Raw genomic sequence first — 12,474 nt, 5'->3', positions numbered from 1 at the left:
TCGACGACGGAGGGTCGGATCAACAGGAGGGTTCGGCGTTCGTAGACCAAAGTGGCTCGAAGAACACTAGGATCTCTAGGTGAGCGACGACAGGCAGCCAAACACAACGGGGCGGCCATCTTGAGAGTTTTAGTGACCTTGCAAACAGTGAACAGTGACCTTGCAAACTCTAAATATAACCTCCCTGTGTGAGGAAAACATGCTGTGGTGTAGTACTGCTCAGAAAATCAAGAACCATGCTCCACCGTGCTATCAGTGCAGAGATACCTTCAGTTTAGTTTAGAGATACACTGTGGAAACAGGCCCTTCGACCCGCCGAGTCCATGCCGGCCAGCAATCCTCGCACATTTAGGGTCTTAGGGTCCGTCCATATCTCCTTAGAAGTGGCAACACAAGTGGATAGAATGGTAAAGGCGGCATACGGCACGCATTCATTGGTTAGGATATTGAGTATAAGAGTCAGGAAGTCATGTTGACGCTCTATAGGACATTGGTTTGGCCGCATTTGGAGTATTGTGTGAAGTTCTAGTTGCCCTATTGCAGGAAAAATATACAGGCTTTCAACATAGAACGATACAGCACAAGAACAGGCCCTTCATGCCATAATGTCTGTGCCGAACATCTCTTATTTACCCGAACAAAATCCATATCCCTCCATTCCCTGCACATCCACATGCCTATCCAAAAGTCTCTTAAAATCCATGATCGTTATCAGCCTCAAGCAGCACATTTCAAACACTCCCACCCTCTGTGTAGAAAACTTGCCGTGCACATCTCCTTTATACTCCACCTCTCACCTTAAAGCAATGCCCTCTAATATTTGATTTTTCCATCCTGGGAATAAAAAGGTTCTGACAGTCTTTGCATCTCAATTTTATGGAGAAGGCATAAAAGTGGTTTACCAGAATACTGCCTGGATAGAGGATATTAGCTATAAGGAGAGGTTGGACAAACCTCGAAGTTATCTCTGGAACACTGGAGGCTGAGGAGAGATCTAGTAGAAGTATACACAATTATGAGATGCACAGATCGTGTAGACAGTCAGAACCGTTATCTCCAGGGTGGAAATATCAAAGACTAGAGGGCATAGCATTAAGGTGAGAGGGACAAAGTTTAAAGGAGAAGTGCAGGGCAAGGATGATCAGCCATGATCATATTGAATGGTGGTGCTGGCTCAAAGGGCCTACTCCTGCACCTATTTTCTATGTTTCTAAGGGTGGGTTCCTGGAATGTGCTGCCGGGGGTAGTGATGAAGGCAGAAAAAATAGTGGCATTTAGGAGGCTTTTAGGACATGCCAAATTAAACTAATCCCTCTGCCTGCAAGTAATCCATATTTCTCCATTCACTGCATATCCATGTGCCTATCTAAAAGCCTCCTAAATGCCACTATTATAAACAATTATGAGATGCACAGATCGTGTAGACAGTCAGAACCGTTATCTCCAGGGTGGAAATATTAAAGACTAGAGGGCATAGCATTAAGGTGAGAGGGACATATTATATACTGCTTCTACGATGGTATGAATCTCATCAAGCTTTTTACCCCTTTTCATAATAACAGAGTGACAGAAATGATAAAGAGAACATAAAATGAATGTTTAAAAATAAAACTATGCTTGGCTTCTCACAACTTTATGTTGGATTTACAACATATTTATTTATCCCTTCTTGGAGAGAAGCTGAAGAACAACTTTATTCATCGCTCAAGAAAATGGTAAACTAAAACTGAAAAAAAAAGCAATTAAAGTCACAATCAGAAGCCATTAGGGAGGGGCGGGCAGCGTAGTTTTTAAAGCCAGGACACAACCGCAGAATTTATTTTCAAAGAGAGGCCAAATAAAGAGTGCAATATTAAAAAAGGAAAACAAGTCAATGAAGACAAATATACATGATAAACATATTTATACCTGGATTTTAAAAGTGAAAAAATATTCAAAATTTCTAAATAATATTAAAATGTTAAATAGTAAAATGAAAAATGTAAGAAACAAAGCAAATCAAGTTTGGATAGTGTCTTTGGAGCCATTAAATTTGAAATATCAGTATTTAAAATGCAAAAGGAAATGCTGACAAAGTATCAAAAATGCTGACAGCAGGAATATGAAATACGAATAAAAATGCACGCCATATGCAAACTTTACATATTTGTTATTTAATTTGATATTTAATATTCCATCATAAATAATAAAAATCTGAAAGTCAATAGAATCGAAGAAATATAATGCAAAAAATGTTGAGAGTTACCCAAACTCTGGTCCAGGTCGGCGAAGGTACAGGACAAAGAATTTCTGCCAGATTAGTGGCAGAAGTGGATGGTCTGAAGGAGTAACTAAAGCTTGATGAGCCCAGCGATAGATCATTAATCTCTGGATGGAAGGCACCACAGGAAGCTTTAAATGGCTTTGGGCTTTCTGCAAATAAAAAAGACAAGGAGTCATACCTCAATCCTTCACTTAGTTCTAAGATTTAAAAATATAAATAATTTTCTTCTGTGCAAAATAAATGAAAATCTGTTAAATACAGAGTAAAATAATATGTTACATTTGTGCAAAACCTTGGGATAATAAACCATTTCAAGCTGCTTCACAATCCTTAGACCGACCCGACGTGGCAACTTCAACAGCCTGACCGCGGGAGAAGACATCAGGGAAGAGAAAAGACATTCTGGCCTTCCATCTCAGTGAGGTGACTGGAGGATGTTTCTTTTTTTTGTTTTGTGTTGGTTTGTGATTGTATGTGTTATTGCTTATTTTTATTGCTCTTATTGTTGGACTGTGGGTAACGGAATTTCGTCCAAAAGACTTGGTTTTTTTGGATGACAATAAAGGCTATACTGATTCTGATTCTTATGCTAGAAGCATAAAAAACAAAAAATTCACTCCAAGTCACTTAGGCAAAAGAGGGCAGATGACGAAAGTACTCTTTAAGGAGTATTGTAAAGGACGGAAGACAGATGGAGAGGCAGTGGGGTATTAGTGGGGAAACACAAAACGTGAAGATGCCACATTTTTCAGTAAGTGATTAAAGTATATGTGAAATCCCAACATAAAGCCAATATTAGAGGGACTTATCTTACTGGATTATGGACTGAAGGAGATTACAATGGGAGGGAAGGTCAACACTAGTGACGAATGTGAAATGAAGATGAGTTATTAGGGAATGGGTGTGATCGAGGAAAGGAACAGCAGAACTTTGTTATACAGATAATAGAATAATATCGGGAAGAGGTAAAAGTAGTAAAACAAAAGAGAATAAAATATACCACCAATGGATAAATGTAATATTATAAGTACATGCTCCCTTTTCCCAAAGCATTCTCCGCAGATTTTTGAAACATGACAAGATCTTGTGGTTTGATAGGCAAGTGAATTCATAAAGAACAGTTACATTGGTTTTGCACTACTTTCAGTTTTCTAAATTGTCACCATATAAAACCTTTAAAAAAAAATATTTTTAAACCTATAAAATAACTAGGTTAACAGTTTGCACGAATCAGTTTCCAAATGTTAGTTAAAAAATATATGGCCTTTTACACTTCCTCTGAGAACACAGGAGCTTTTTATCAAAATATACAATGTAATTCACCTGGCATACTAAGGGAAGAAAATATCCCTGTTAAAAGGGAAGCCTTTTAAAAGGGATATTTGCCAATAGAAATGGAAAGCTGTCAAGTCTGACTGGTAAAAAACAAAGCGTTAGAGTAACTCAGCGACTCGGGCAGCATCAGTGGAGGGAATGGATAGGCGATGTTTTTGCTCAGGATCCTTCTTAAGATTGATTGTAATAGGGGAGAACGCTGGAGAAAAGGTTTGGGGTGGGACAAAGCCTGGCAAGTTACATGTGAATACAGGTGAGGGGTGTTGATTGGCAGATGGGTAAAGTAAGTAATAAAGGCAAGAGATATAAAGGAACCAAAAGGAGTCAAAACATTAAAAAACAGAAAAAAACATATGACAATTTAAAAAATAGTGTATAAGAACACACAATTTACAGGTTTCACTACATTTGTCATCTAATACAGATAGGAATACCCTAATAAAGTTATGTAACAAATTACTTTATAGCTAACAAACAAAAATATAATACTCTACAAGCAATTATATAAATTATATATTATGATCACCTCGAGTGTGGAAGACACTCTGTAGTTGTATAGGGGCCTGGTGAGACCACATCTGCAGTTGTATAGGGCAAAGGTGAGACTACATCTGGAGTTTTTTGTACAGTTTCGGTCTCCTAATTTGAGGAAGGACATACTTGCTTTTGAGGCAGTGCAGTGTAGGTTCATGAGATTAATCCTTGGGATGGCAGGATTGTCATATGAGGAAAGATTGGAAAGACTGGGCTTGTATTCACTGGAGTTTAGAAGGATAAGAGGGGATCTTATAGAGACGTATAAAATTATAAAAGAACTGACAAACTAGATGCAAGAAAATTGTTCCCAATGTTGGGGGAGTCAAGAACCAGTGGCCACAGTCTAAGACTAAAGGGGAGGCCATTTAAAACTGAGGTGAGAAGAAACCTTTTCACCCAGAGAGTTGTGAATTTGTGAAATTCTCTGCCACAGAAGGCAGTGGAGGCCAATTCACTAGATGAATTTAAAAGAGAGTTAGATAGAGCTCTCGGGGCTAGTGAAATCAAGGGATATGGGGAGAAGGCATGCACAGGTTACTGATTGTGAATGATCAGCCATGATCACAATGAATGGCGATGCTGGCTCGAAGGGCCAAATGGCCTCCTCCTGCACCTATTTTCTATGTTAATTAAACTATGTAAAAGTAGCTAACATAGCAATGTCATATATACCTTTAAGGCTTGATCTGGAGTAATTGAAGAATTGCTTATTAATTCAAGTTCCATATACCGACGAAGTTGAGAATCTTCTTCAAAAATTGCCTCCATATTGAATATGATCCAGGAAAACCAGACCTGTAATATAAATATGTGGAAGAAGGAACTGCAGATGCTGGTTTAAACTGAAGATAGACACAAAAAGCTGGAGTAACTCAGAGGGGCAGGCAGCATCTTTGGAGAGAAGGAATGGGCTATGAAGGGTCTGAAGAAGGATCTTGACCCGAAATGTCACCCATTCCTTCTCTCCAGACATGCTCCTGTTGAGTTACTCCAGCTTTTTGTGTCGGTAATATAAATTCTTGCTTAAAGGACAAAACAAAATCAGGCAAACATTGCACCACGAAGGAAATAGTCAGACTTGCTTATTGTTTTACGAATGTCCTATCTTTGCAAAAATTGGCTAAATTTATACCTCAATTGCAGTAGCATTGCCTTCGATGAATGAGGGTGTTATGTTGCCAGCTAACATCCAGCTCATGAATGAAGTCAATAATCCACGATCATTATGGTATCCAAGAGCATTCTAAACATTTGGCAAAAGGAAAATCGCTCTTAGGGTGCTTTCAATAAACATTACACTAGAATTTGGATAACAAGACTTGTTTGTAGTAGACTACTAAAATTATGCAGTTTTAAATGGGTGAAACATATTGGAATTTATTAAACTAACATTCCCCAATCAATGATTCACTTTTAACAGACATACTTTTACGTTGTAAATACTGACAACGTAAGTATTTTATATATTTTACATGAAAGCAAATGCAAGTTTTATTTTTGACTCAATTAATTCTAATTTAGGTTCAGTTGTACTTGAAAATTTAATTTCTGAGATACCTTGTGCTGTTGGTAAAGTGACTTTTGTAAACAGTCTTCCTGTTGATGCAGAAATGCAGTCTTACAAAGATTATCCATTAGAAACAAAACAGTTTTATCTCGGTACCACAGGTGCTGATTCGTAAAGATTTGAATCCAGAATTCCAAAACATCAACAATTCCCACTCTGCCAGGTTTACTGCTTTCAACAAGATGAGTCTATAAAGATAAGCAGCATTATTTTTCAGAATATATCAGTTTAATGACTAATTATGTTTAATTGAATGAAGTCAGAGTAAAAAAAACGTTTTTTTAACATACTAAACACCTTGTATTCTTAAAAAATACAATCTTAATGCAACCGTACAAAAATATAAAACCAAACATTCATAGGTAATGAAATGCTGGAGCGATTGGGCTTGTATACACTGGAATTTAGAAGGATGAGGGGGGATCTTAATGAAACATATAAGATAATTAGGGGATTGGACACATTAGAGGCAGGAAACATGTTCCCAATGTTGGGGGAGTCCAGAACAAGGGGCCACAGTTTAAGAATAAGGGGTAGGCCATTTAGAACGGAGATGAGGAAGAACTTTTTCAGTCAGAGAGTGGTGAAGGTGTGGAATTCTCTGTCTCAGAAGGCAGTGGATGCTTTCAAGAGAGAGCTGGATAGAGCTCTTAAGGATAGCGGAGTGAGGGGGTATGGGGAGAAGGCAGGAACGGGGTACTGATTGAGAGTGATCAGCCATGATCGCATTGAATGGCGGTGCTGGCTCGAAGGGCTGAATGGCCTACTCCTGCACCTATTGTCTATTGTCTATTGTCTATTGTCATGTGTCTTGTGTTCTTTTTTTTTGTGTGACTGCTATGTAATTTTGTTCGGTACCTTGGTACCGAATGACAAATAAAGCTCTGTTGACTGTTGTTGACTGTTGACTGTTGATACTATGCTTCAAGCCATCTTGAGGAATTATTCATATGTTAATATTAATACTGAATAATTCAGAAAGTGGACTAAAAATTCCTTTTTGCAGAACAATAATTTTACTTGCTGCCTGAGAGAAATTTAATGGGGAAAGCTGGGTGGCAGTGTGAACTGTGAGGAGGATGCTATGAGGATACATGGTGACTTGGACAGGTTGTGTGAGTGGGCAGATGCAATTTAATGTGGATAAATGTGAGGTTATCCACTTTGGTAGTAAAAACAGGAAGGCAGATTATTATCTGAATGGTGTCAAGTTAGGAAAAGGGGAAGTACAAAGAGATCTGTGTGTCCTTGTTCATCAGTCACTGAAAGTAGGCATGCAGGTACAGCAGGCAGTGAAGAAAGCTAATGGCATGTTGGCCTTCATGACAAGATGAGTTGAGTACAGAAGCAAAGAGGTCCTTCTGCAGTTGTACAGGGCCCTGGTGAGACCACACCTGGAGTACTGTGTGCAGTTTTGGTCTCCAAATTTGAGGAAGGACATTCCTGCTATTGAGGGAGTAGGTTCACTAGGTTAATTCCCGGAATGGCGGGACTGTCATATGGAGAAAGACTGGAGCGACTGAGCTTGTATACACTGGAATTTAGAAGGATGAGAGGGGATCTTATTGAAACATACAAGATTATTAAGGGATTGGACACGCTAAAGCCAGGAAACATGTTCCCAATATTGGGGGAGTCCAGAACCAGGGGCCACAGTTTATGAATAAAGGGTAGGCCATTTAGAACGGTAAGGAGATTTTTTTTCACTCAGAGAGTTGTAAATCTGTGGAATTCTCTGCCTCAGAAGGCAGTGGAGGCCAATTCTCTGCATGCTTTCAAGAGAGAGTTAGATAAAGCTTTTAATGATAGTGGAGTCAGGGGGTATGGGGAGAGGGCAGGAACGGAGTACTGATTGTGGATGATCAGCCATGATCACATTGAATGGCGGTGCTGGCTCAAAGGGCCGAATGGCCTACTCCTGCACCTTTTGTTGAAGATGGACATATATGGGTATCTAGAGTCATGTCAATTGAAGTATAACAATTGTTTGATATCACATGCTTCAAGTTTACCAGAAGCATAGGCCACAACTGTAGAAGCAAGCCTTAACTGTAGCACCAAGGCCAATTTCTGCATTAAAGGGCCATTTACACTCTGACTCTAAGCAATATTTGCCTACATAACTTTGGAATATTAAGTAGAGGTCAAAATATGGGACACTCAGAGGTAATAAATGTGCCCGTTTCTCTATAGTGCGATTTTTATGTTTCATTTTACCTGGATCATACTATTTAACAATTTAATGTTTTCACCATAACTGATGCCAGTTAAATGCTGTGCTACTCTCTGGGTCATCTGCTGAGTCATTCCCTGAGGCACAACACTGTCAGTCTGAAGAAAAAGCTGCAAAGACGATAAAAACCTAGTGGAGGAAGAAACAAATTAGTGATAATTCCCATTTGTTTAACACCAAGATACTTATATAATCATGATTGACAACCACACATTTTTACACAAAAAATGAATTGCAATATCGTGAATAGTACTAATCGCAGTGAGGACACTTTGTTTTGTAACAAGAAGGTAGAGATGGAAGAAGTAGGCTTTTCTGCCTCTTGCCTTCAAATGTTCATATGTAATCCAACATGAATTTTGGTCTGCACAATTTGTGTCATTAAATATTTACTGCGGCATCAACAATTCAAGATTCCAACAAACATTGTAGGAATATTGGTCTGCACAATTTGTCATTGCAACCTTAGAATAATTAAAACAAATTTAATTCTTTCTTTGAAAATTATAATGGCTGAAAAAAGAGAAAATAAGATGGCCTAAATGTCTCTGTGACTATTTTGTAGAAATTATTACGCCCAAGATACATACAGAATCTTCAGCCATTTCCTTTTGAAGTTACCAATTGGCTCTCATGTCTTCTAACCATGCAAAGGAGGCTTTAAAGCATTCTATAAATCGTGGTGCCAAGGACTATGATCTTGAACAAATATATGTTAAAAAATACAACATATTTATTACATGTTTATGTTCAGTGGAATATAAGATAACTTTTACTTAACTGTTCATTTTTCAGAAGATAGTACTGGCACGGGTAGAAGATTGGCAAGATCTTATCTAACACATGGACTACTGCTTTAAGATACTTTGACTGTACAAGTACTTCTAGAAGAGATATGCCTTCAGAGCAAAACTTTTCAACGCTAGAAAAAAGAAAAAGAAAAATTCAGAAGATTGTACTACTGACTTCACATGTTTAAGTAAAACATGGCAGTAAATAAAACTGTTATGGAAACCTGTTCATACAGTACAGTATGCAATTATGCCCTTTGAGTTCTTTTAGAATGCCGTTTTGATATTGGCTCAGATGCCAAGGACACTGTATAAGTTTGTTATCGAGAAATGTCAGATTAAAAAAGATGAGTTAAATTCCTGTTGTCATTATGTTAATTAATCACAACAAATATATTCATTTCTAACATTTACAATACACCGGAGTGGATCCACTGCAGTATGCCTGCCGTCACAACAGGTCCATGGCAGACGCCATCTCCCTGGCCCTACACACATTGTTGGAAAATCTAGATTACAAGGCCACCTATATCACATTCTAATTTATTAACTGTAGTTCCGCCTTCAAAACAATGATCCCAACCAAACTCATCTCCAAAATCCTGGTCCTAGGTGTCAGCACTGCCCCGCCCCCCCCCCCCCTCCCCCCTACTTCACTGGAGTCTTGACTTTCAGACCAATAGACCATAATCAGTGGGAATAGGCAACAAAACATCCTCCATGATAATTCTGAACACCAGTGCCCCACAAGGATGCATTCTCATCTCCTTGCTATGTATGGCCAAATTCTGCTCGAATTCCGACAAATTTGCTGATGACACCACGGTAGTGGATGGATCTCGAACAACGGCAAGACAGAATACAGGAAAGGAATAGAGAGCTCAGTAGTATGGTGCCAAGGCAATAACCTCTCCCTTAATGTCAGCAAGACAAAGGAGCTAGTTATTGACTTCAGGAACAAGGTGAAGTATATGCGTCAATCAGCATCGATGGATCATTGGTCAAGACCTTTAAGTTCCTAGGTGTAAATATCAACAACAACGTGTCCTGGACCAACTGCATTGAAGCGACGGTCAAGAAAGAAAATCAACACCTTTACTTCCTCAGAGGCTGACTCTTACCAACTTCTACAGATACAAAGTATCAGGATGTATCGCAACTTTGGCAATAGTTTTGCCCAAGATTGCAAGAAATTGCAGAGAGTTATGGATGCAGCCCTGTTCATCACAGAGATCAGCCTCGCCACCGACGACTCCATTTACACTTCATCCTGGCTTGGTAGAGTAGCCAACATCATCAAGGATCTTGATCACCCTGACCATTCTGACTTCTTCCTCTACTATTGGGCAGAAGATGCAAAAACTTGAAAGCGTGTACTCTCAGATTCAGGGTCAGTTTCTATTATCAGACTACTGAATGGTCCTCCAATAACCTAGAGCATAGTCCCAATCTTTCAATCCATCTCATTGTGGACCTTGGAGTTTTTCACTGTAATTGCAACGCTATAATGCTGTAACACTATATTCTGAAGTATGGTATTTTTCTCTTTGCACTCCCTGTTATTTTGTGCGGTGCTTGAATGTACTCATGCAGAGTATGATTTATTCTGACTGGATAGCGCACAAACAAAAGCTTTTCACTGTATTCACTGTATTGCCAAACACATGACAATAATAAACTAATACCAATACCAAACGGGAACATGGCTCCAAGAGGACATCCTGGAGTCTAGTGCAAGTGTGGACGGCTTTCTGACTGTTCGGGCGGACAGGGACTGCATAGAGAGTGACAGCGGTCGGTACAACTCTGGTCACATCACAGTGAAGGAGCGTGTGTGTGGCATGGACACTGAACGGATGGCTGTGGGTCTCCACTTATGCTGTGTGCCCTGCTGATTCTCACACGCCGTTGTGGTGGCTGTTTAAGTCTGCTTAATTTTTATGTGGTTATGGATCATGTTGCTTTTTTGTATGACTGTTGGCAAATCAAATTCCTGGTACATGCTTGGCTAATAAATTAATTACAATACAATAAAACCCAAATTACTGAAGCTGTGTGGCAGCAGCACCATCTGCTGCATCACTGTTAATAAAGAATAACAAATCTTTGTCATCATTCTTTTGAATATATAAAGTTTGTAATAGTCTAACATGACTTACCTGTGACCTATTGATGTCATTGAAAGTGCAAGATAACAACCAATGGGAATGCCAGATTTTACAGCTTTAAAAAGCGGATGTAGGGCTGGTGACTCATTCATTTCAGGTGCAGTAAAAGAGTTGTTGCCTGGTGGCCAACCCTGGTCACTGCATGGATGATTACTGCATAGCTTTAATTTGACAACCAATTCCCATGCCCAGTGATTAAACAAGGCCTCGGGAGTCTGGGTTAGACGGACAACATTAGCTAAATAGGATACCTTAAAAAAATAACAAAAAAAGCAAATATAAATAATTATTAGTTTGGAAACTTTGAAAATTTAATAATCACATATCCTTTCACAAAAATATAAATTTAATTTACTACATTAAATTGAAAGAGTGCAACATCGACAGGGTTAGATATCATTACATTTCAAGGATGCTTTTTGAAGAATCTTTTGGAAGATTGTTCAGAGTGAATGAATACATTATAAATAAGTCTATTTGTATGGTATATTTTTGCTATATTTATTTGGATTTTCATGCTAAGTATCTTACCAATAAAATAATAACCGGAAAAAAACTTGTATATTTTAGAACATTACCCAACAAATCATTTTCCACATTACCTGCTTTAAGCTTTCAGAAATAAATCCACTGTACGGTTTGTCAGTGAGGTATTTCTGATATGCTTCTAGAACCATCAATGCCACTTCAGTGTGAAGAGAAGGATCAAGAGCAAGTTTTGTTTGCTGGGAAATAAATCAAAGTGTTAAGATAGGACACACAATTATACGCATGAACTATTTTGATCTGTTCAGCAGATCCGTGGAATCATTTTATCTTTTATTTGCTATTCTTTAACTGCATTTTGTTTTCTTGGTTAAATTAGAACAATTTTTTATATATATTTAATGTAATAAAGGATAGAGCGTATATTTTATAAATAATGGTCCACAATTATTATTTTTAATAAATACATTGCTTAGGTCTCTGTTAATAAGAACAATGATGCTCTCCACAAGTGCCAGTAGTCAGACATGAGACGCTGAAATCGTGTAACCAAATACCAGTGACGGGAGATGGTTCAATGGCGCTTTATTGTCACTTGGAGTGGTGCTTTATTGGAGTGGCTCCTGATCCAGTTAAGCACCAGGCTGCTGCAGGGCCTCCTCCGTTGCCCTCGACTGGCTCAGCTTGCGAACCGACATCCCTCTCCTCACCCGACCGTTTTTGTGTCCCATGGCCTGACATTGAAGGCGCTGGAGGCAATACCCCAGTCCCTCTGCTGCTGGCCCACTCCTCGCGTCTATCGTTGCCAGTGACTCCCCCCTCCTCGACTCTTCGGTCTTCCGGGCCAAGCTTGGTGGCTTCCGAGATTCCCCCCTGCGGCTGTGGCCCACCGGGTATTTATTTTTTTCGGCTCTGCAGCGCATCCTGGGAGCCATTGCCGCCACGTGGCACATCCCAGGTGGCTTAGTACAGAAGGGTACCAACTGGCTGACATGGACGAGTTGGCCCAGTATCCTATTTCCATACTGTACTATTCTACGACTCTCAGTATTTAACAACAAAGTTTTCACAACATGAAATGTTTGATGTATTTG

At 39.1% G+C, this 12,474-nt stretch overlaps 1 protein-coding gene across 3 annotated transcripts in view; it reads right to left on the bottom strand.

Moving 5' to 3' along the window:
• Positions 1-12,474, bottom strand: part of epg5 (ectopic P-granules autophagy protein 5 homolog (C. elegans)) — a 94,847-nt gene that overhangs the window by 45,472 nt on the left and 36,901 nt on the right. For all 3 annotated transcript variants that reach the window (XM_078396210.1, XM_078396221.1, XM_078396230.1), the window contains exons 15-22: positions 11,497-11,619; positions 10,886-11,145; positions 8,717-8,857; positions 7,920-8,064; positions 5,693-5,890; positions 5,268-5,378; positions 4,808-4,930; positions 2,246-2,412 (exon numbers count right to left, since the gene is read on the bottom strand). In XM_078396210.1, the coding sequence (XP_078252336.1) occupies positions 2,246-2,412; positions 4,808-4,930; positions 5,268-5,378; positions 5,693-5,890; positions 7,920-8,064; positions 8,717-8,857; positions 10,886-11,145; positions 11,497-11,619 (1,268 nt within the window). The remainder of the gene's footprint in view (positions 1-2,245; positions 2,413-4,807; positions 4,931-5,267; positions 5,379-5,692; positions 5,891-7,919; positions 8,065-8,716; positions 8,858-10,885; positions 11,146-11,496; positions 11,620-12,474) is intronic.

The sequence above is a fragment of the Rhinoraja longicauda genome, chromosome 1 (assembly GCF_053455715.1).
Source record: "Rhinoraja longicauda isolate Sanriku21f chromosome 1, sRhiLon1.1, whole genome shotgun sequence".
Classification (NCBI taxonomy): Eukaryota; Metazoa; Chordata; class Chondrichthyes; order Rajiformes; family Arhynchobatidae; genus Rhinoraja; species Rhinoraja longicauda.
This window is presented reverse-complemented; position numbering and strand designations above follow the sequence as displayed.